This window comes from Gymnodraco acuticeps, unplaced genomic scaffold (genome assembly GCF_902827175.1).
Source record: "Gymnodraco acuticeps unplaced genomic scaffold, fGymAcu1.1, whole genome shotgun sequence".
Classification (NCBI taxonomy): domain Eukaryota; kingdom Metazoa; phylum Chordata; class Actinopteri; order Perciformes; family Bathydraconidae; genus Gymnodraco; species Gymnodraco acuticeps.
In genome coordinates this window covers 113,957-139,302 of record NW_022991953.1, presented here as the reverse complement: position 1 = coordinate 139,302, position 25,346 = coordinate 113,957, and the positions used below count along the sequence as shown (strand labels likewise).

The window sequence follows — 25,346 nt, the reverse complement described above, 5'->3', positions numbered from 1 at the left end:
CGTCTCATGAGAGGAGTCGAATGAGGCACCTTTGAAGCCGCGGATTGCTCCATCCCACACATTGGCTCTATTCATATTGAACCTGCTGCAAGATGTATTTGTTCTTTTTGCAGAGAGTTCTGCAACAATGTCCTCTGCTGTCAGGTATTCTGTGCTGGGAAAGACAAAGTGATGTATTGTAATATTAAATGATGAAGCTATAATAAGATTTACAGTATAGAACAGAAAAATTAAGTGGTAATAGTAACAATTAATACCTTTGCTCCATTTTGTCTTCTGGCTCAGACTGGCTATCAATAATGAGAAGTGCATACATTTGTGTAGTTGCTGCAGTGAGAAGAATTTCTCTCATTTTCAAATACATACATTTTTTATTGGTGTTTTGTCGTATGTTTTATCCTATGTATTACCTGCTGCTGTTTTATGCCTTTTATTCTACATGTTATAGTTGTACTTTGAATTGTGTCCTGTGTACTGTACTGTAAAGCACTTTGTACATCCGTGTTGAGAGGGGTGCTATATAAATAAAGTTTTACTTACTTACTTACATAATATATGGATGACAGTCATATTTACAAAAGTATGTCGATCCTCTTCCTGTTTTGTTTTTAATACATTGGGTTCTAAACTGACAACAGCACTTTGTCATACTCCTGCACAATTCTTGTAAACATTTGAAATGGATGCAACAAACAATATCTGATCCTTGAAAAATATGTGTGGGTGTTTTTTGTATCGTCTTCAGTAAGATGTCAGATGTTGTGGGTGTCATTTGGAAATGTATGAAAGTATAATTGTTCTGCTTCCTGGCAATGTTACCCACTGTGATTGGAGGCTATGCAAACAAACACATGTACAAATAAAGATACACACCAAACAACTGTGTCACGATGCAACTGTCAACATGGTTTACCTAGAAGTGGTTCTGACCCGGGCAGACTGGACCTCTTCCTGGCATGGGGTTGGTGCTCCATCCTATTTTTACCCAGGAAACAAGTGCACACAAAGGTATTTATTGATTTCATGTTCAGAAATTCAAACCTACATGGTATAATTACATGTTTAATTAGTCTTACCCAATCAGACGCTGGTTGTGGGTGCCTGAGAGGTCTGATAAAGGTAAACAACAAATATATTCAAACTACTGTACTGTTAAAACATTCTGCTTCTTGTGGCTCAAAATAATATGTTAACAATGTTTTATTTTACCCTGGCAAACTTGTCCATTCGTGGAGTGCTCACTTTTGGAACATTTGGAATGTCCCACACCTGCATTCACACAAAGGACTGACTGAAATAAAAATAGATTAACTTTAATTAAGAATAAATGCCACGATAAATCCAAACTGACCAAGGTACATTATATTGTTGACCGTCCTTTAACTCTCACATTAGGATTAACATTGAAGCACAATAAACCAACTCCTCTCTGCACCTAATATATCTATATGATGTCACGAGTTACATTTAGGTGCACAGTGCTGTCTCTTGACTTGCAAACTCTTTTACCAAACAAGCTAACGCTAGCTGGGTAAATATGAAGCTCTTTGTATCAAAACAAAACTTACCTTCTTATATATCGACTTTTTCCACTTCGATCAACTTTGTTTCCTCCGGCTTCAATTTGCAGCACTCTTGTTCGTTCCCTCTATGGCGCGTTTCCACTGCAGCGGGTAGCTCGCTTTAAGCGTGCCGAGCCGTGCGGGGCCCGTTTTTGGTTGCGTTTCCACTTGGCCTAGTTTTGGCCCGGAGCTACTTTTTCACCTTTTTTCTGGCCCGACTAAATCGTGGTTCTAGGGCCAGGAAGAACCAGGCTGAGTCGGGCTGAGTATGCTAAACTAGAGAGAGAATCGCTGGCAAGGGGGCTACAACTACAACAAGATGAACGTATTTGACCGTGAATTAATTGTAATACAAGTTTCAAAATGATGCCGAAGTAACAACATACTGATACCGGTTAGTAAAAACCATGAATTAATGCTTTGACAAGTCTGCAGACAGACGTCAGGCGAAAAACCCTTTTAAAATGCGTGTTTTCTAAATGTAGCTTGGCTAAGCTAACGTTATATATGCTCCGACCGTCCACACTCACAACAACGGCCTATAAAGACATAAATAAACCAGCGACTGTATTCGCCATGACACAGGCAGTCTGTGGTTTGTACTTGTTTAACTTTTGTCAAGTTTCTGAACAGATATGAAGAGCTGTGAGCTTCGAGTGCTAAGAGCTAACGGCTGTGTTGTTTTTCTGGGGCTCTCATTGAAGATGACGTCACGGCTCCGCCTACACTGCGTTACTATAGTAACTGCCCCAGTTCCTAAACTGTAATGGAAACGCAGCATTAAAGTGAGCCGGGCCTAATAAGGCCTAACCAAACCGAGCGAGGCCTGCAGTGGAAACGCGCCATATGTCTGGTCAGACATCAATCTGTTCCACGTAGCGCGCTCCCTAGAGGCCTGGAGCACTTCCGGAATGTTTTTTTTGTATGTGTTTTGGGATTTGTACGTGCTTTGGACTTTGCATGTCGTTTTGGTATTTGCAGCGTTTTTTTGTTGCGTTTGTTTTCGGGGTTTGTGTGTTGTATTTAGTTTGCATCATTTCTGTAAATGCAGCGTATTTGGTTGTATTTGTTTTCAGGATTTGTTTGTTTTTCATTTCAGGATTTGCAGCTGTTTCCTGCTAATGTATGCGTTTTTGGCCGTTGTTCCGCGTTTGCACCTGCCGGCCACCGTAGATAATCAATTCATAATACATTAATAATAAAAAGCCGTGAGAGAGTTTGATTCTCTCAGGCACTTGTGCAAATAAGCAGCCCCTACTACTACTACTACTACTACTACTACTACTACTACTACTACTACTACTACTACTACTACGACTACTACTACTACTACTACTACTACTACTACTACTACTACTACTACTACTACTACTACTACTACTACTACTACTACTACTACTATACTACTACTACTACTACTACTACTACTTGATTGATTGATTGATTGATTGATTGATTGATTGATTGATTGAAAAGTGTATTAACAGCTTGTATATTGGGTACAGTACAGTACAGCTCAAAACATACAATTGTTAAGGGGATGCAGACCAGAGAAAGACTTTCGTCTTGTTTACATCAGGGTCCCCCATTTCCAATTCATCATATCATTTAAGACATATAAGACATATTTGACATACAGATGGCTTATTTACAATTTACATACAGGTGGTTTTTTACATACAGATTGCTTATTTACAATTTTCATTTTAGATTTCGTTCTAATACATCCTAACCGGACATTTAAGACATACCAAGTCTACAGATATACAGGTTAGTAACAGAGTCTAAAATGCCGAGTATATACATAGATGGGGGGGGAAGCTGTCCATTGAACGACAGGTTGAGATTTGTACCATTACCGGGGGCCAGTTTTGCAATGCTCTCCCCCGAAGGTGCTCTTTAAGAGAGGTTTTGAAGGTAAGTATAGTTTTTACTTTCCTTTACAGTTGTGGGAAGAGCGTTCCACCTTGATGTGGCATAATTGCGAAACGTGTATTCCCCCCTTTTTTGTGCCAAATCTGGGTTTCACATGATTTGTGGAGCTCCCTCTGGTGTTATGATCATGGTATTCCTTGACCTTTGGGAATAATTTTGACATGTACATGGGTACCATAGAGGTGTAGTGGATCTTGTAGACCAGGCCCATTGCAAGTAGCTGTACTCTGTCGTCTAATCTAAGCCATCCTAGGTTGTCAAAGTGGGCAGAGGTGAGGTGGGGTTCTAGATGAAAGGTCAAGCAGTAGTCTGACCAGTTTATTTTGCGATGCTTGAAGTTTTATTTTTAGCACCTTGGAGGTGCTATGGTACCATGACGTGCAAGCATAGTCATAGTACCCTTGAATGAGTGCTCCTGCCAGAGTTTTCAGGGTGTTTTTGTTTACCAGAGAGGAGATCCGGTATAGGAATCTAGTTCTTTGATTGACTTTTTTTATTACATTGGATGCCATTTTGTCACAGGAGAGGTTTGCCTCAAGAATAGATCCTAGGTATGTAATTTCCTTCTTACTTGTGACAATAATGTCGCCCACTGCAACTGAGAAGTCGTCGGATTTGCTGAGATTATGTTTCGAACCGAAGAGAATGGACTCTGTTTTACCCAGGTGTAATGATAATTTATTATCGGCGAGCCAGGTGCAGATTCTGCCGAGCTCGGAGCTGAGGGTTTTTTCAACCTGCAATCTGCTCCTGTCAGAGACCAGCAGGGCTGAGTCGTCCGCGAACAGGAACAAGTTACTACTACTACTACTACTACTACTATGTTTAAACCATAGGTTTAAACATGCATTGTTATCTCACTTTCAACTGGTCTGTAGGCCTACTTGTTATTAACTGATATTGATGAAACTGATTTGCTCGACTGTCTCAAATTGTAATGACTGTGTGCATTGCTTGCATTTTACTTAACAGACTGTACGTGGGTTGTCTTGTGTGTCATGTTTTGCATTTTGTCTTTTTGTTTATGTATGTCTGTAAGTTGTTGCTATTGTCGGGACCCCCTTGAAAACGAGATGGTGCATCTCAAGGGGTTTATCCCAATGAATAAAAATGTCTATATATATACTACTACTACTACTACTACTACTACTACTACTATTTCTTCAGGAAGTTTAACAGATGGCATAGATGGCTCATCATGTACAGTTACTGTAATGTGTACAATGTCCAGCAGATGGCACTCTCTGTCTGTCTAACAGTTTTACTTTTGTTGGACATTTATTCCATTCAAAATGTTTTACTTGTATGATTATCTTTGAATGTTTCAGATATATTGTTGTCCATAACACATTTATTATATTATACATATTATATTATACATAGATAGATATGATTTTAATAGGAGAAGAAAAAGACACGTGGTAATTCCTTTAGTTGATAATTACAACAAATACAATTCATGGAGTCAGATTTTGAAATATTATATATAGGACCCTTAATAAATACTGAAATAGAGGAACTGTATTCATTGTGTTTCTTCACGTGTTTACAAGATTCTTCCTGTACCACTTCCTCTTCCACTGTTAGGTTTTAGAAGGTTTGATTGCAGCACCAAATTAAGATACTGTAACATATGAACAAGAATAACCGTGATGCAATAATGCAGAGTGCCAATATGTTGAGTAAATATTGAATATAGAATGTAACAGTTTTTACAGTATACACTGTTCTTGATGGGTCAGTTTGGACATTCTATGGTTGATTATTTCTGTAAATCAATCAATCAATCAATGTTTATTTATATAGCCCAATATCACAAATGTTACATTTGTCTCAGTGGTCTTCACAGTGTGTAAAGCAGAAATAGGGACAGAAAGCAGCCCTGTTACAATGTCAGCTTTGGCCAAAAAACAAATCTGTTTTACGGTAACTCCATCAGAAAACACTGGAACATTCTGTTTTTATGTATATTTTTTTTTTTTGTCAATTTATTGAACATGTCAGAAACAAAACATACAACAATAATAATTATATATATATTCTTTTTTTTTCTTCTTTTTCTCACTCATAATAATAATTATAACAAAGTACAACAAAATTATAATACAAAAAAAAAGAAAAGATAATAATAATAATTCTCAATAGTCTCTGTCATGTTCAACAGGGGCAAGAAGCTTTTCTGGTCCTCCCCCCTCTAGCATACATTTTCCTTATAAATAAAATATTAGGTCATCGTCATCAGCGACATATTTTTTACAAAACAATCAGAAATAAATTAATTTTAAAATTACAAGAAATAACAAATGGGATTTTACAGGTCCTGTTCATAACCATTCATGATTTGGCTCCTAAATAATACTTTCAGTTTAGATAGGCTTGTACAATATTTCAGTGCATCGTTATTCCACAGACTAACACCTTTTGATGAGATGCAATGAAGTTTGACATTTGTTCGTACGGGTGGTTTTTTGAAAATGCAGTTTCCTCTCAACATGTGCATGCTTTCTCTCCGTGTGAAAAGTCCCTGGATATTATGAGGTAATTGTTGATTTGCGTCTTTGAACATCATTTGAATAGTTTTATAGTCAACCAGGTCTTGTAGTTTTAGTGTTTTTAGTTTGATTTATTTGTTGGTTCTGTGTACGTAGTTTTATGTATAATTCGTATGGCCCTTTTTTGCAGGATGAAGATACAGTAGGATGTGTATTTGTTTTATATGTGTTCCCCCAAACTTCCACACAATACATCATGTATGGAAGTATGAAGTATATCACATTTGATTACCATGTCTATAATTTGATTATTTGTGCATTTACTTTGGCATTGGTGACTTGAAATTTGAAGCGGGACTAAATGATGCTCTATGTGAGTTGCGAGGAGCAGGAATTGGCTTTTTACATTGTCACTGCAGCTCAAACATATACACCGCAGTGGCGAGCCGTCAGGGCCCTCTAGGCCTTCTGTGATATTCTAAGATATATAATATTTTTTTAAATATTTTTTTGTTGTTACATTTTTCATTAGTTTTACCAAAATAACGGATTTAATTGTATTTAAAATAATATTTCCAAAGAAATAAATCCTTCGAATCTGCCTGTTCAGTTTCTGTTGGAATGTGAAGGGTTAAATGCCGTCTCTGCGAGTTATGTGAAGACGGGAGGGCTTGTTGGTCCCTCTCTACATTCACAGAGGGCCAGCTATAGTAACTCACAGCGCCATATAGACATCATTCTATCTATATGGCGCTGGTAACTCAACGAGAGAGTAATGTCAAATGACAGTACAATTGACCAATCATATCTTCCCTCTAAATGGGCGGGCATTATTTTCGCGGACTTTATGACAAGTTCCGCCCGCTGTGAGGTCTATGCAAGTGGTGCAGTGACGCGTCCTAAAACCCGGAAGTAAGCTTCGCTCGGATTCCCTCGACAGAAAGCAATGGGATTTCTCCATAGGATTTTAGAAAATAGCTGGAAATAAGGTCTGTGGAAAACGAACCTGTTAGATAAATGCACGTTTTGTTCAGTCGGATAATATCCACATGTCTTCCCTACTTTTATTATTTTCGAATCATAAATCTAATCGATAGATTTATGATCGATAGATTTATGATCGATAGATTTATAATTAGCATAAGTTCGTTCATGATGGCTCACTTCAGTGATAGTGATGACATCGTTGCGAAATTATTAACCGAGTCATTTTCAAGATTGAGTTACAATGATAAACTGGAGTGGCAAAGGATCAGCTGAATGACCTGCAAGTGCTTCATCCAAAAGGAGAGGAGGATGGACTTTGTGTTTAAGTGATTTGATCATCAAAGGTAGGCCTAAGTTATTTTCAATGTGGGCCGCCGTGCCGACTGAATTCATTTGTAATTGTTACTTGGCTGTGGGTGCCCCGTCATGATAGGTGTTTAAATAATGTTGTTTTTTGTGGTAGAGGGTCGCTGTCATTGATGCGTTTTGCACCCCGGGCCGCGGTTTTGATATTCCGCTGAAGCATATGCTGTGACATAATATCTCTTCTTTTTTTTCTCGAGGGAAGGGGGGGGGGGGGGGTCAGAGGGCCTAGATATAAAAGTCACGGCTCGCCACTGATACACCGTAATGGGTGTATAATGTGTTCCAACAAGCTCAGCCTTTGTTCTTTTTCTTGATGTAGCTTTAGTTTTCAGGGATATAAAGTCAAAGCTGTAGTCGAGAGTAATAATGGGTCAAATTGATGTGTAATGTATGTCAAACTCAGAGGTATTAACCATCCACACACTCCTCTACTTCAAAGGGATTTTACGCTTCTGTTAGAACGTAGTTTTGTTTTTGTGACCCACATATTCTGGTCTCATGACCTCATTTTTAGAAACTGTGAGCTGTTCATTTAAAAACTTATTAAATAACTTGAGTTTATTTAATACATAATAAATTGTGTTGAGGGGGTTTGACCTCATCATTTTCCTAAAAGTGTGGTTTTGATCCTGTTACCTGAGAGCGTATTGGAGCATCAAGTGGCTTAACAAATATTGACTATTCAATTAATATTCATCCAGTGTTAAAAAATAATGAAACTTATAAAGGTCTAGGACAATGAGTTTAGTTTTTAGTACAAGTATAGTAACTGGAGTAACTCTAGGTTTTAGAGGAAAGTAATTTTGATACTTTAAAAGTGGGGTAGTCCTCGGGCACCCCGTAGTTTCAGAGCGCATCGAGTTTAAAATACCATCTACAAGCTGATGCTGACAGCCCGCTCCTGCCGCCCGCTTGTGGGAGACCACACTTCCATGCTCACCGGCTGTTGGGAGGACCGGGAGGGTGTGTGTATGTGTGGCCCGAGCGAGCGAGAGAGAGACTTTACGTGTATTGTTGTTGTTAGCATCTGGTGCTAGCTAGCTGCGCTAACGGATATAAGGAGCTGTTTAAATGAAAACAGAGGAGCGACATTTCGCCGACAACTGCGCCGAGCACTTGACTTTATGCAGGCAGCCAAACAGTGGGACATTGTACGAAAAGTCAGCACACTCAGCACGGATAGTGCGCAACATGATTGCAGCGTCCAGGCAGCTCCCGTTCGAGCATATGCCTTGAGTTGCACATAGCTCCAACGATCCATCTCACACACACACACACACACACACACACACACACACACACACACACACACACACACACACACACACACACACACACACACACACACACACCACACACACACACCACACACACACACACACACACACACACACACACACACACACCACACACACACACACACACACACACACACCCACACACACACACACACACACACACACACACACACACACACATACACCATTTGTATTGTATTATTGTATGAGAGAGGTTCCAGGTTGAATTGAGGCGAATATTTGTAATGTTCAGAGGTTGTTGTGTTTAATATTCATGAGAATATTTGTCATTGTTCAAATGATAATAAACATTAGCATAAAGCATATTTGTCCACTCATATGTCGATAAGAGTATTACAAACTTGAAAAATATTCCTCTAAGTTACATTTAGAACAGATACAAAATGTGAGATTAATTTGCCATTAATCGCGATTAGCTATGGAACATCATGCGATTAATCGCGATTAAATATTTTAATCGACTGACAGCCCTAATTTTAATATATTTAATTAGCATTTTTTTGTAATCATTATTTTTAATATTTTCTGCTGACACTAGGTGGGGCTGTGCACCTGCCCCTAATGACCAGTCGCCACTGCCCACCCCACCTTTAAGTACTTTTTATATAGTAAATATATATAGTATATATATATATATATATATATATTGATTCTGTGGGATGATGAGAAACAGAATTTCGATCTGTCTGTATTACACAACGAGAGGAATTGACAATAAAGTTGACTTTGACTTTGAGGTAGCATTCCATCTTAATCTTCTTAATACAATAATCTAGTGAGTTTATGAATATGGGTCGAACTGTTATTTAATGAACCCCTCCTCTGTGAAGGTGGAAAATGCTTGTGTGTTGCAACTTACAAACAGGAACACATATTCTGCATACGCAGAGCTCGTTGGTTTACTTTAGAAGTGAGTCAGGAAACCACAACACCACAGGTTTCACGTAGGTTCTTTACCTGGTTGCAACCTCGTCTACAAAGCTCCACTTCCCCCCCCTCCATCCCTCCATCCGGAGCCTCCACCAGCTTCGCCCGGGCAGGTAGAAAGTTGTGAGGGAATCCTGCGTTGCCTCATTCTCCATAACTGTTGCATAACTCTGGTGTTTCCTTCACATCACATTATCTCACATGTGCTAACTTCTCTAATGGTTTGTATTCTTACTTCCGTTTGAAAAAAGGTCAGTAGGTTTACTGCTTCAGTTTGGATCAGATGACTTTCCTCATTACAGAAAAATAAAAAGACATGTAGACACTAGAGGTGGAAGAGGTACTCAAATCCTTAACTTAAATATTTACAAGTAAAAGTCCTGAATTCAAAATGTCACCTAAATCAAAGTACAGAAGTATTATCAGCTAAATGTACTCAATGTATCAAAAGTAAAAGTACCCATTATGCACAATGGCTCTTTTGAAAGTATTATATTGTTTTAGAATATTTTATGATTGTGTTTTTATGGCTAACATATACATGTAAGGGCTTTTTAAATGATGACAGGGTTAAGCCAATTTCAGTTTTTAAATAATGATATTTAAAAAAAATTGTAATTAATAATCCGAATCTGTGAAGTAATACAAAACATACAATATATCCATACAAAATGTAGTGGAGTAAAAGTACAAGGTAGTATTTTGAGTACCTGAATTGACAGTACTTATGTAAATGTGCTTATTTACATTCCATCACTGGTAGACACACTGTTGATCAGGGCCAGCTCAGGTCATAGTTTTGGCTAATCTTCTTAGCTAAATTGAAATTAAATGTTATTGCTACAGCATCAAATTATATTTTTGACAATGGTATTTTTTTAAAGTTGTGTCAACATTAAGTGTTTTTTTACCCATCCTGTTTCAACATGACAGTGCCTTGTGCACAAAGCCAGGTCAATACACAATTCAGAATAAAATAGGATAAGAATTGGACTGCACAGAGCCATGAGCCAATATAAATATATAGTATACCATAATTCTAAGAATAACCCTTAAGGTGTGTAAAGAACAACACACACTTACAGAGAAGTGTGTGAGTAACATTTAATCGCACAAAACATTAACCAACATTAATCACATCAGATGATGATTTACCCTTCATCTGGCCTATTCCATATTTGTTATATCTGATATCATGAAAATATGAAATATAAGCAGGGCCGTCCCTGGCCAACATGAGGCCCCACTCAAAGTTATGTGATGAGGCCCTCTGTTTCGCAAGCGTCGAGGGAGGGGGGGTGCTAGTGGAGCGCCACACTAATTGCGCCGCATAAGCGCATAGGTGCGCCTCTTGAGGCCCCCTCCGCAAGTTGAGGCCCCCTCCGCAAGTTGAGGCCCCCTCCGCAGGGTGAGGCCCCATGCAGTCTGCATGATCGGCCTGTGGGAGGGACGGCCCTGAATATAAGGTAAAAACATATTGTATTTGCTTTTTAATTACCAAGTAACATACCAACAGATACTAAAGGAACAACAAGAAAAGAAAGGTTTACAGGCTTGGGGAGTAATAGATTACATGTTTACACATACGCAAACAGGATTTAAAACAAATGAACTGTATTCCCTTACAGTTATAGAATTGTGTCAGATTACTGTGACATTTCTACAAATGGAGATTACTAGCAGGATTACAATGTTAGTCAAACTAAACAGATCATATAGTGTTTGTTTTAAAGGATGTTATCTCTATACTTCTACTGCCTGAATCTGCTTCATGGTTTTCACTGTCTTTGCTTCATTTGTTCTGTTTTTAATTCAGCAGGTGAACCTGTATGTTCATAAAATAGTGTGTGTGAGCTTAACTGTGTGTGTTAAACTAAAACGGAGCATTTTCTGTCAGCTCAGGTTTTATTTCTGCTTTTTTAACCTGTAGTATGTGCTCAAGTGTTTCAGTGTTGGTGTACAGGCTGCTGCCGGACTCTGCTGAGTGAAAGGCAGCTTTTCCCATAAATATATACGTAAGTGTGTGGAAGAGAAACTGTTTGAGGCCAGAAAGGATTTCAGGATGTTAGCCTTTGCAGACCATTTACATGCACTAAACCTAACACACTCCAGGGAAGAGAAAACCCCCAAAAAGCAGAATAGGATTTATAATGGTTTCTTCTTTGTAAAGTCACATTGTTCTGTTCTGCCTTACATAATACACAGAAGTAAAAAACATCTTATTGATATTTATTTTCTCTTTTATTCATTTACATTGCATTTGATATTGAAGTAATCTTAAAGTAACATACAGTGATCAGGTTACATTACGTGTATTCTGATAGTCAGATTAGGTATTACCCTCTGATTACCCTTTTTACAGGTAACTAATAATTGTAACGGAATACATTTTTAAAGTAGCCCTCTAGCCCAGCCTCCACACACCTTTTCCCTTCTCCATTGAAGATGTATAGATATTAAATAGAGAAAATGTAATTGGCTGAAATGAAAACCAAATAAGAGAGAGAATTTCTGCCACTGATAGAAGTGGTTCCTCCGAGATACAAATTAAAAAGGCAAACTGCAAAACAAGTGATAAACACAATCAATGCAGGATTTATTCTGGTTGTTTGCAATAAATACACAAAAACAATAAAGATAAAGTAATGGTGAACTATATATATTGCTTTGGCTAACTAATCAGTTGTCATGACCAAATATAATTTGTATAAATACTACAAAACATTTGCAGCAGTCATCTAGGATCTTCTTGAACTGACTTCAGACTTCTGGAGCTATTTTAAATTAAGAGCATTTTGAGTAATGGGAAATGTAGATGTTTTCCTGAGAGTATGAGTAAGTGTGAATGTGGAGGGTTTTTTACATGTATCTTTCTCGTGTGAAGTTCAAAACGGTCGCCACCCATAGCAACACAATCACACGTTCAACTCCCAGACTGTACTCACACATATAACACACACAAAGTACGACTGGTCCTGAAGTGTACAGACATTATCTATTTGTATTACTGATAACAGTCATTTTAGTGATATTTGGTGAAATTGTTCTCACTATTCAGGGGATAAAAACTGAAAAACCAAGAAGGAATAAGATGGGGGTTTCCCTCTGCTGTCCTCAAACAACCTCTGATATCTTCACAAAATCATCCTCCTACATCCTTCCTCCACACATGCACCCTTCTTGTGGTTGACATCGTTGTATTGTATTTCCCCCTATTCGAGTTATTGTAATCCTACTAGTAATCCCCAATTTGTTTTAAATGTATCAGTAATCTGTTTACGTCTTTTTTTAATGTAATGTACAGGTACCTTTTTTTTGTATTCTGATAAAGTAATCCCATTCCATGTAATCAGTTTCTCCCCAAGCATAGTAATTCACTGCTTGTTTACTATAGAATGTAAGAAAAGCTGCAGGTGTTTGAGGCATTATGGCCACATGTGACACATTGTGAGACTGACCATAGGCTGGATTTGAGTTATTACCTGTAGCTTAAGAAGGTAAGCTAAAGGGAAAGCCATGAGTGAAAACAGGGCTGTTTTTTCCTATAGGCGTACTATGCAGATGCATGGGGCCCCCGCGGCCACCAAGGGGCCCCCAAAATGAAAGGTTCAGCCTCAATATATTTGGGGAGAATTAAAATGAGCCGTCTTTATTTGTTAGTGATGGGAATTATGGCTCTTTGAAGGGAGCCGGATCTTATGGCTCCGTTCCTTTGCGAGAGCCGTTCAAAAGAGCCGTTTTATTATTAAGGGGGCGGGGTTACTAGGTTTATCTGCGAAATATACCTTTTGTAATTCAATCAAATGTAGCCCTGTTTTGACTAATGATTTATATGTGTATACACATATATCACTTAAATTACTCCATACATCCTTTGTACTGAAATATTCAAAAGTAAAAATGACATTTTGAATATAAATGATTTGAAAGATTTAAAAAAATACAGATGTCAGTATTCTGAGGCTCTGAGCCATTTATTTTCCTCGCGGACGGCAAAAAAACTCTGACATTATACTATTTTAAATAAAAGGGTTAGGGTTAAGCTTAGGGTAAGATATTGTGTAAGAACATGTTTATATGAACCCCACAGCTTCCGGTCTTCCAAGACCCGACCGGACAAAAAGACGTGGTGCAGGCACGAAACATACTACCAATAGAAATACATTGCTTTTAAAATCGTTCTGTGTGTCAGCACCTCCAAATCTGAGGCCATGGTTCTCAGCAGGAAACCGATGGACTGTCCACTTCAAGTAGGGAATGAGTCCTTACCCCAAGTGAAGGAGTTCAAGTATCTCGGGGTCTTGTTCTCGAGTGAGGGAACAATGGAGCGTGAGATGGGCCGGAGAATCGGAGCAGCGGGAGCGGTACTGCAGTCGCTTTACCGCACCGTTGTGACGAAAAGGGAGCTGAGCCAGAAGGCAAAGCTCTCTGTCTACCGGGCCATTTTCGTTCCTACCCTCACCTATGGTCATGAAGGATGGGTCATGACCGAAAGAACGAGATCGCGGATACAAGCGGCCGAGATGGGTTTTCTCCGCAGGGTGGCTGGTGTCTCCCTTAGGGATAAGGTGAGAAGTTCGGTCATCAGGGAGGGACTCGGAGTTGAGCCGCTCCTCCTTCGCGTCGAAAGGAGCCAGTTGAGGTGGTTCGGGCACCTAGTTAGGATGCCACCTGGGCGCCTCCCTAGGGAGGTGTTCCAGGCACGTCCAGCTGGGAAGAGACCAAGGGGTAGACCTAGGACCAGGTGGAGGGATTATATCTCTTCTCTGGCCTGGGAGCGCCTTGGGATCCCCCAGTCAGAGCTGGTTGATGTCGCCAGGGAAAAGAAAGTTTGGGGCTCTCTGCTGGAACTGCTACCCCCGCGACCCGACCACGGATAAGCGGAAGAAGATGGATGGATGGATGGATGTGTGACACAAAATAAATGCGAAAATCATGTTGGTGAACACGAATCAATAGATTAAATTAATTTCGTGACTATAACACTAAATGCCGTGAGACTGGGTTGGATCTTCATATGAGGACACAAAGCAGGTCCCCATTCTGATTTTTCACATTTTTGTTATCGACAACAGGAAAATCATGCCGAGTCAACGCAGCGTTTGTTGAGGTGATAGCAGCCAAGTTTTGACATTTTCTCTGAAGCTCTCTCTTTCTTCACACAACTACTGTCTCTTTTTGTGTTTTCAACAGAGTGCAACACACATGCCTTCAAGGAAATACTGTCTGGAAGTGGGAACACAAGGCCCAGGCCAGATGGGATACAGTAATCCTCCAGGCTGTTCTCAGCCAGCAGCGCGGTGTCGTTCCAGTTGGTGCTGCCTGAAAATCATTATTTCTTCAGTTTAATAACTTATTAAATTGTTTTATGACTTATTAAACTGTCAACCATTTAGAATCCTACATCGCACACATATATCACCTGCTTTCAAAAACAAAATGAATATGTATGCTGCTCCGCTCTGAAATAAATGAAACTCTGACACTGGCGATCTTATTCACTGGTTCTGGTCATTTATGAAGCTACAGTGCTACTGGTCTGGTATTGTGAAAGAACTAGAGGCTAGAGGCTATTTAACGTTGTGACTTTTGCCACTACGAAAAATGTTCTGATGTTTTGGACCAAATAAATTGTGGCATAATCCTGTAATGGAGTATATCCCTAACAAATACATCTCATGGACTTACTTGGACTATATTGGACCCAAACTGTCATCTTCCATACTGCGAGGGTTTCATCCTTCAGCCTTTCGCTTCTATGTACTTATTTTTTCCTGTCAACTTGTTACCGTTTTAAACATTCATCTGTATTTTTTATTCATTTTGAATAATTATTGTCATTTCAATTTCTGTATGTCGTTGCCTTTCTCCCACAGGTACAGCATGGTAGAGGTTGAGGATCGTAGTAAGATTCATTTCTTACTCCTACCTATGCAACTTACTTGTCATGTCATGTCTGAGCTGTTGCGTTCTGTGTTGTATTTGAACAAAAGAATAAAGATAATAATTCCTAATAATTCCTTACATTTATTATAGCGCTTTTCCAGATGCTCAAAGCGCTTTACAAATACACATTACACATTACACATATCATATGGTCAGGTACTGTGGACAATACCCACAGGAGCAAGTTCAGGTGAAGTGTCTTGCCCAAGGACACAGATATGCGAGAGATATAGAGATCTGAGCTCTCATCTTGTAAAGAGGAAGCTGAGCGATGAGCCAATCTACAAAAAGACTCTGTGTTTTTCTTTGTGGCTTTGGGGAGAGTATCACGTTTTTTATAGATAAAGGGAATTTGTCTCTTGTGATAGATTTAGAAACAGAAACAGAATCAAGAGTGATGTTCTGCCACAGTGGGGATTCTTTTAAATACAAAAATGCAAAACTTAAGTTTATGAAAATGAAAGTGGGATGTAGACCAAATAAAGAGGAGGGAACATTCTCTTTCTCACTTCCTTCCCTCGTTGGAAAAGTAATTCTCTCTAGCTAGAAGTTTCCCCTTTCTTTATTTTACCATCAGTAAATGTGAAAAATACTCTAGCTAGTGTGTATGAGTGGCTATTTCTAAGGATTTCTTTGTTCGATTAGATGTGAAGCTGCTTTTCCCTCAGGTTGGGTGAGAATACAGTTATTGGAGTAAAGAAAAATATAAGATTACAGTTAAACAGACTAATATATCTTCTTGCTGAAACTCAAGTTAGAAATGACAGAAGGAGAAGAGAAAAGTTTAAAGTAAAGGTTTCATTTCCCCAAAAAGCCTGTGGCTTCAACTCGAAAAGTCAAACAAAAATAGAACACAACACAAGCCCCCAGCTTCTGGGGGGTCGTTCCATGGCCAAATACGTCCTGCTGAGGACCCAGCCCACTGAGACCAGAACCAGGTTAACATCACGCCTTTATTATCTGACATATGCCTTGATTCTGATTAGCTGTCTGGACTCCTCTCTCTCTCTCATTTCGACAAGCCACTGGGGGCCCACGGGATCTCATGGGCCCCAAGCTGACACCCCTCAGATACCAATGAGTGATCAGGGTATTGGCATCCTTTATGCAGCGGGGGGGGGCAATGAAGCAGGGCGTGGTTCCACCAGAGGGTAAAAGGCCACCACAGGAGGTAGTAACCCAGGGCGCTGACCCCCCAACATATTACTAGTGACTCTTTGCAACTTTTCGCTGAGCCAGCTTACTGATGATTTACAGTAGAGGGTGGCTGACTACCTTGAATTCCTGGGAAAACACGGAGCCTGTTCAAGGCATTGGTATGCAAAACAAAAGAGAGAGAAACATTAAGGGTGAAGAGTAGTGGCTCCCCACAGTTGTTTAACCTTCTAAAAGGTTACCTTTTATGCAAAATGCACTTTTTTATGTCCTTTATAATATGTGTCACCGGAGTGACAGGAGACTCACAAAGTATCAGAAAATAAAACCCTCTCTCTTTTCCTCCATACCCACATCTCTAAAAACGGGGGAGGTCAACGGAGCTGATCCAGATTTGCTGCGGTCATGACGACATTACTGAGATGTGGGCTTTACACCCACAGCACTATCAGAAACGTTGCTGTATCAGAAACAATGCACGACGTGTTTTGGCCGTAATATGGTCTTTGTTTACATTAGCAAGCATCGCTAACACTCAGAGCTAACCTGCACTGGAGAGAGTATTACTTTACTACTTTACCTGGAGCCCCACTTGCTCTTTTCTCAAGTGATACCCCAGATACTGTACCTCCCTCTGCCCAATTGCACACTTCTTCAAGTTGGCTGTGAGTCCCACCCTCCTCAGGGACTCGAGCACGGCCCCCACCTTGTCCCCATGTCTCACTGTGGATAATGATGCCATCAAAGTAGGCAACAGTATTGGGACGCACTGTGAGTTGCTGCAAGATGGATTGGGTTCGAAAAGGGTTTCGTACAGTATGGGAGTGAAAAAGTACAACGTTCGTTTCTAAAATGTGGTGGAGTAAAATTATATAGTGACAGAAATGTATTGAAATAACCAGCATGGAGTTACTTTGCGCTACTTCATTTAAAATGATGGAACCAACACATTTATGCATGTAGTAAATGCATGTAGTCAATGAGGGCATTAAGAATGCCCTCATTGATAGTTGATTATAAGAATGTTTCATGATACATTTTATCTACGTTACGACACAACATAAATCGACTAATCTGTCAGGTTTCTTTCTATCACGCGGTGACTTTATCTTTCCATAATTGGAAAATATATCCCAATTGGGGGCCATGGGCCAAGAATTAAGCTGTGGCCCCCCCATACCCTTGTTGTTGGGTTATTCCTGTCAGTAATAATAACATTGACAGTAATTGAGACTTTGCAATAAATACAAGTCACGTGATCAAAGAGGTTTTAAACAAACTGCAAAGTCTAGCTTATTTTTAGAAACAAAGGCTAACATTGAAATATAAAATAAACGTGTACAATTGTGCCCTATTGACCTTGCTGTAGTTATCAGAGTTTCCCTATGCAATGTGGTATTATGAGACATTAGTTCTGTCTGTCTGTAGTCAGTTTCAGATATATTTAGAATGACACAGCTTCGTCTTATCTGGTCTACCATCAGTGATCTCAATCAGTCTCATACCGTGGTCATGGTCGATATGAAGCTTGTGATACAAGCACATACACTCACGAAAGACACGAATACTGCTATCTTGCGCAACTTTATCTTCATACACTGTGACGAATGAAATTGAAACACATTTTCTTCTGGCATTATCTTTCCCATGAGTGCTCCTGGCTTGGAAAAAACAGCTTTCAATGAAACATGTGGACAGATAGGCCCAGGGCCAGGGAGCTACTGATTAGACTACTGGCGGTGCTCCAAATCTGGAATTTCTGCCAACAGATTACCATTTTTGATCCATTTGAAACCAAAAAGAGATACACACTTGATTCGATACCTTTGGGGGTGTATTTGCATGGTTTAAGAAGTCAATCCAACTTCACACTGAGGGGATATTGTGGAGCAGATGTCTGGGTCTAATAGTTTTGCTCGAGCTAATCCTAACCCTAACTCTCTACAGACCCTAACCCTACACTTCCACAATTTCTAACCTGCAGTTATTATCTCAATCTGACCGCTCCAGCTGAGAGGGGATTGGGTGTTACTGACTGATTCTTTCAGGTGATCTTAAGTCCTCTGTCAACTTCAAAATAAATGTGCCTATAGCTTTATAAAAGGTATTTTTTTTATATAAATATATTCCTTTTATATTAGGGTTAGGGTCAGGGATATCATTTTTGACAGTGTGCTGTATTTCTTTTTTTCACATGGACTATATCTCTATCTCTGCGGGGAAAGGGTTCATTTGTTGAAAAAAAGTTATAAAGCAATATTGTTTTAAAGAAATACACACACATATATTAAACACACATATATTCTCTCCATTTATATGGAAGGGGAAAGAATACTAATATTAACCACAAAAAGTTGGCTAATGCCGAAGAGTAAGAGGGGATTTAGGTTAACCTGACCAAATGTATACTCCCTTTGATACAACGCCAGACTCCTCATAGTATGGGGTCAAGGAGCGAAGACTCAAAAAGCAAACTGTGATTGGCTGGACGATAATTACAGATAATAACAAATCTATTTTTCCAGCATCATCATAGTATTGTCCCACAAGGACCTTCATGCCAGTCAGTTCCCTGAATACACATGGTACTGTAAATACTAACATCTCTTGTTATGGCATAATGGAAAAGTCGTTTTTAAAGTGCTCAGAAAGAATCTGACATTTTAAAGATCTACAACTCCAGTATAGCTACAATGTGAGCATTTAGGGGGAAAAAGATTCTGCAATCACAGTTTTTGTCAGCTATATACAGTTCTTTAATATCAATAAAATGTACCAATGTATCCAAAACTTGATATGGGAAGGGCAGAGTAATACATGTTCCTTCTTTAACATTGTATTTGTTTTTTGATGAACCCATGACTATTAAAAGTTGTATTACAACCATGTCTATATTTAAACAAAAGGGAAGTGACACAATGCAACTTAGATATTCACAATGACACGTCAGTTAAAGTTGTGTACATCCTGCTAGTGCAATATCCTTTATTAATATTCCGACCCATTTTTGGCAATTCTGACACAAACCGCAGATATCTTGATGAATAACAGAATGATGTGTCTTTGGCTTTACCCTGCACCTCAACACCGTTTCCATATCTGACCCACATAGAGATGACCAGCACACCACAACATGCGTAAACACTCTGCATCAGATGTGGTATGATCGGCGTACGTGTACATTTTAAATGTAATACAGTAGTCTTTGTAGATGATGTTCATGTTTTTCTGTAGTGTTTGTAATTGTCTGGCATAACAAGTGTTCTGCCAGACAATTAGTGTACTTGAGAGCATGGCTTAATATGTGTGTATCCCTGTCTGTGTGTGAGTATCTGTTGACACGTGAGTGTGTGTGCACTGAGATGTGAAAGAGGTATCTACAGGTATTAGTGTTTCTGTGCTAATGGGATAAAGCAGTCATATTGATGCTTTGTGTGTAGGAGTGTGTTAAATCTTCCCTAGCTCTCTCTTCCTCATTCAGAAATCTCCACTCACAAACTGTGACATCACTGGAGTTTCCCTGTAGCCCTTTAAAAGGAGCCAACGGGCCAGAGCAACAGTAGAAAGCAAGAACACTCTCGATAAGGTTTCTAAGAGCTCAGTTTGACTTGAATAGCTTTACAACAATGGAAGGTGAATGCAAAGTAATGCTGGAAGCAACAGTAGAACCAGGATCCAGGAGCCAATCGGTGAAGCCGTGGTCGAAGCTCACCACGGCCCTGATGGTGTTCACACTCTGCCTCGCTTCAACTGCCGCCGCCGTGCTGCTCTTCAACAGGCAGTCCAAGGTGGGTGCACATGGATTATATTAACTTCTGATTTAATGAAGTGCAGGATGTCTCTGACAGAAACTCACCGTCACCCAACAGTTCCCTAACAGTCTCTCTATCTCTCTATCCAGGGCCCAGGACAAGATGAAAACACTTTTGGTGAGTTCCCTTAATTCTCTCAAAAGTTCGATACTAGAAGATGTCATAGATAGCAGCATACTAGATAGCAAATATATGCTTCTGTTTTTCTAGTAGATTGGTCTGTGATACTATCTAGTACTCACATTTATTCAGCATTTTTTTTATTGTATATTTGTTAGATACTATTGATATATATTTTTTTCATGTTGTTATGCATATATTTAATGTTTATATTTTAATCTATTCTATATGTATTTTATTCCATTATTTACATGAAAATTGTTAACATAACAACTGAAATAAGCGGCTCTCATAGTTTTTCTTTAGCTGCTGGTTAAACTAAAGGACAGTTGAATCTTGTTGAGACCCTTATTCTGAAAGTAAAACGTTTCTAAACCTCTGTCTTTTCCTTTTTCCAGATCTCCGCCATGCATTGAGGCAACTTCCAAACGAGAAAGCGGCCATTCATTTAGTCGGTAAATGTTTTTGAATTTATATGAATCCTTTTCAAAATAATCATCTTTGTGTAGAATTTTTACTTTTGGTTTTCTTAGTCAAGTAGTTGTATCACCATTGGCCTTTGATACACGAGGGTTAGAATTTGTGGTACTAAAGGAAGTTCTAGGGCATCTGGATCAAACTCTAGAACTTATACAGAAGGTTCTTGAGAACTTTGAGAAGCTTTTGGGGGATATGGGAAAGTTATTGGGTTTCTTGAAGTTGAATGGCCTTTTTCAGGAAGGTTCTTTAAAGGTCCCATGTCATGCTTTTCCGGTTATTACCCGTCCCCTTGTGTGTTATGAAGGTTTTTATGCATGTAAACGGTCTGCAGAGTCACAAACTCTCAGTCTTGTTTTTTCGGACAGTATGTAGTAGGGCTCACGAGCAAAACAAGGTTTTCATGTGACTTAATATAATTAATAAAAATAAGGGTTATTAAGTGTCCTGAGTTTTCTCAAAGAAACATTTCTAATGCATTATTTTTGATCCTGTGTCCTTGTTGTAAGATATTTCAAACCTTTGACGTATCCATCACAATCTCTTCATACTTCATTAGGACATCACAACTCTTCCAGGATGAACTCCATTGAATGGAAGGACGATGGTGACCAGACCCACTCTCAAGGAGGTCTGAAACTCAAAAGAAATGAAATTGTGATTCCTCGACATGGCCTCTACTTCGTATACAGCCAAGCGTCTTTCCACGTCAACTGCCTCAGCAGCGATGCTGAAGAAGGCCTCCCACAGCCCCTGGTCCACCTGAGTCACATCGTGCAGCGCTGGTCAGACACTTTTGGGAAAGACGACGAGGATTCCTACCAGACCATCCTGCACTCTCTCCGCACCGCCTGCCAAATGAAACCCAGCAGTGATCCGGATGAGGAGGGGCGGTGGTACTCCACTGTGAACGTGGGGGCTGTGTTCAACCTCAGGAAAGGGGACCGACTTAGGACGTTGACGGAAGAGAAGACTTTGCCCGATCTGGAGGATGGAAACGGGGACACTTTCTTCGGAATGTTTCAATTGTGAGGTGTGGCCTGAGGGCAGCTAGGGAACGTATGCTCTAGACTCTGGCCTTGATGGGGGCTCCACTATGAGGCTGAGCCCACTGCCTCACCTCAATCCAAGTCCACTGTTCAATGTGCAAAGGTCTACACTGCACTAAACAGACTTTTAGAAAATACTTTACTTCCAAACCGTTAGCAAGTCCTTTGTCAGAAAACCGAGCTGTGTTACTGTAGCAGTAAACACAATAGCTGTAATGTTGCACCATAGATATCTATGGGGCTGTCATGTTATGTACTATGTACCTGTCTTAGTGCCAGTACCTTTTGCTGTACTGCAATGCTCTGTTGCATATTTATTGTGTCACAACAAGCTGACAGAAGAAGATTTTAACTGTATTTATTTAACATAACAATATTTATTAATTTATTTATTATTATTATCTTTATTATTCTATTTATGTATTTATTTATTTGTTTATGTGTTAATTTACAACAGTATTCGTGCTGTATGTTATATATGATTTATTGCATTATTTATTGAAACCGATTTGATCTGCTGTTTGTCAATAACATTTATTGGCATTGCATACAGTACATAGTGCCCGTGGTGCTGTACAAATGTTTGAATAAAAAGTATTTTTGAAATGACACATCTGTCTGTGAGTGTTGGGTTTTGCTGTTTAAGAATGTGGAACTGAAAAAAACAGAACCAAAGTGAGCTGCTAAGTGCACAGTCAGGAGGAAGTAGCAGCAGCAGGGTTGACGGGGTTAAAGAACCACAATACACTTTGATCTGTCAAGGCTGTAACTTGTTTCCCTAAAAACAAAAATCAGTTTGATTATGAACATTTGAAACAATTTAAACCCAGTGGTATCATTCCAAGCAGAGTTTTGAGATATTTGTCTCTGCAATATTTTTGTCAACACTCCTAAACATGGTAGTGAATGGAACTTAATTTTCACCATTTTGAAATGGTGGCCCGAGCTCGAGCAGAGACTGAAACTATGCACTTACATCAACGCAACACATTCATGTTCCCCGGTCCAGCTGAGTTGTGATATTGCCTTGATGAAAAGCTTCACTGTAAATCAATATACTGAGTACGGACCAGCTGAGATTTGTAGCTGTAGTAAACATTAACAATGAATCCCAACTATGGTAACAAACTTTAAAGAAATCAATAAAAACCTTCCTAAAATATCCTAATCCATGTCTCCTGCTGGCGATTCCAATATTTAATTCAATATAATCTGACCTCTCACAGTTTTCAACAAAACTCTGTATGTATAAATGTACTTCTGTTGTCAATAAATTAAACAATGTGATCATGTTAATCAAAAATAATATGATTTGATTAACTATGATGACTCTCAAGTTGAAAATATAGTATTTATTTGTATTTTAGGTGGATATAAAACGATCTTAGCCTTTTCACTGCAATGCAATTCATGGTAAAGAATCTGTGCTGGAATTCCGTTATAGGGTTACGCCTACAGGGGGTAAGTGTTTAAAGCCATAGGGTTAGGTCTACAGGGGGTAAGTGTTTAAAGCCATAGGGTTAGGTCTACAGGGGGTAAGTGTTTAAAGCCATAGGGTTAGGTCTACAGGGGGTAAGTGTTTGAAGCCATAGGGTTAGGTCTACAGGGGGTAAGTGTTTAAAGCCATAGGGTTAGGTCTACAGGGGGTAAGTGTTTAAAGCCATAGGGTTAGGTCTACAGGGGGTAAGTGTTTGAAGCCATAGGGTTAGGTCTACAGGGGGTAAGTGTTTGAAGCCATAGGGTTAGGTCTACAGGGGGTAAGTGTTTAAAGAATCTGCACCTGGCTCGCCGATAATAAATTATCATTACACCTGGGTAAAACAGAGTCCATTCTCTTCGGTTCGAAACATAATCTCAGCAAATCCGACGACTTCTCAGTTGCAGTGGGCGACATTATTGTCACAAGTAAGAAGTAAATTACATACCTAGGATCTATTCTTGAGGCAAACCTCTCCTGTGACAAAATGGCATCCAATGTAATAAAAAAAGTCAATCAAAGAACTAGATTCCTATACCGGATCTCCTCTCTGGTAAACAAAAACACCCTGAAAACTCTGGCAGGAGCACTCATTCAAGGGTACTATGACTATGCTTGCACGTCATGGTACCATAGCACCTCCAAGGCGCTAAAAATAAAACTTCAAGCATCGCAAAATAAACTGGTCAGACTACTGCTTGACCTTTCATCTAGAACCCACCTCACCTCTGCCCACTTTGACAACCTAGGATGGCTTAGAGTAGACGACAGAGTACAGCTACTTGCAATGGGCCTGGTCTACAAGATCCACTACAACTCTATGGTACCCATGTACATGTCAAAATTCTTCCCAAAGGTCAAGGAATACCATGATCATAACACCAGAGGGAGCTCCACAAATCATGTGAAACCCAGATTTGGCACAAAAAAGGGGGAATACACGTTTCGCAATTATGCCACATCAAGGTGGAACGCTCTTCCCACAACTGTAAAGGAAAGTAAAACTATACTTACCTTCAAAACCTCTCTTAAAGAGCACCTTCGGGGGAGAGCATTGCAAAACTGGCCCCGGTAATGGTACAAATCTCAACCTGTCGTTCAATGGACAGCTTCCCCCCCCCCCCATCTATGTATATACTCGCATTTTAGACTCTGTTACTAACTGTATATCTGTAGACTTGGTATGTCTTAAATGTCCGGTTAGGATGTATTAGAACGAAATCTAAAATGAAAATTGTAAACAAGCAATCTGTATGTAAAAAAACCACCTGTATGTAAATTGTAAATAAGCCATCTGTATGTCAAATATGTCTTATAAGTCTTAAATGACATGATGAATTGGAAATGGGGGACCCTGATGTAAACAAGACGAAAGTCTTTCTCTGGTCTGCATCCCCTTAACAATTGTATGTTTTGAGCTGTACTGTACTGTACCCAATATACAAGCTGTTAATAAACTTTTCAATCAATCAATCAATCAATCAATCAATCAAAAGCCATAGGGTTAGGTCTACAGGGGGTAAGTGTTTGAAGCCATAGGGTTAGGTCTACAGGGGGTAAGTGTTTAAAGCCATAGGGTTAGGTCTAGAGGGGGTAAGTGTTTGAAGCCATAGGGTTAGGTCTACAGGGGGTAAGTGTTTAAAGCCATAGGGTTACGCCTACAGGGGGTAAGTGTTTAAAGCCATAGGGTTACGCCTACAGGGGGTAAGTGTTTAAAGCCAT

The 25,346-nt window shown here is 39.5% G+C and overlaps 1 protein-coding gene and 1 long non-coding RNA gene across 2 annotated transcripts; one reads left to right on the top strand and one right to left on the bottom strand.

Annotated features, from left to right (window-relative positions):
- Positions 1-1,081: 1,081 nt before the first annotated feature.
- Positions 1,082-1,695, bottom strand: LOC117535955. The gene is made up of 3 exons (XR_004567481.1): positions 1,569-1,695; positions 1,210-1,291; positions 1,082-1,110 (listed from the first exon to the last, which is right to left on the bottom strand). It is a non-coding gene; the product is annotated as an uncharacterized LOC117535955 (long non-coding RNA).
- Positions 1,696-20,274: 18,579 nt separating this feature from the next.
- Positions 20,275-22,483, top strand: LOC117535957 (tumor necrosis factor-like). The gene is made up of 4 exons (XM_034200636.1): positions 20,275-20,477; positions 20,591-20,618; positions 21,020-21,076; positions 21,658-22,483. The coding sequence occupies exons 1-4, from the start codon at positions 20,316-20,318 to the stop codon at positions 22,128-22,130; spliced, it is 720 nt and encodes a 239-aa protein (XP_034056527.1). The 5' UTR covers positions 20,275-20,315; the 3' UTR covers positions 22,131-22,483.
- Positions 22,484-25,346: the final 2,863 nt, after the last annotated feature.

Excerpts from the sequence above, each read along its gene's own strand:
- LOC117535957 (XM_034200636.1), top strand. The coding sequence starts at position 20,316 with ATGGAAGGTGAATGCAAAGTAATGCTGGAAGCAACAGTAGAACCAGGA. Across the intron at positions 20,478-20,590 it reads TCTTCAACAGGCAGTCCAAG|GGCCCAGGACAAGATGAAAA; the intron begins GTGGGTGCACAT and ends CTCTCTATCCAG. Across the intron at positions 20,619-21,019 it reads ACAAGATGAAAACACTTTTG|ATCTCCGCCATGCATTGAGG; the intron begins GTGAGTTCCCTT and ends TCCTTTTTCCAG.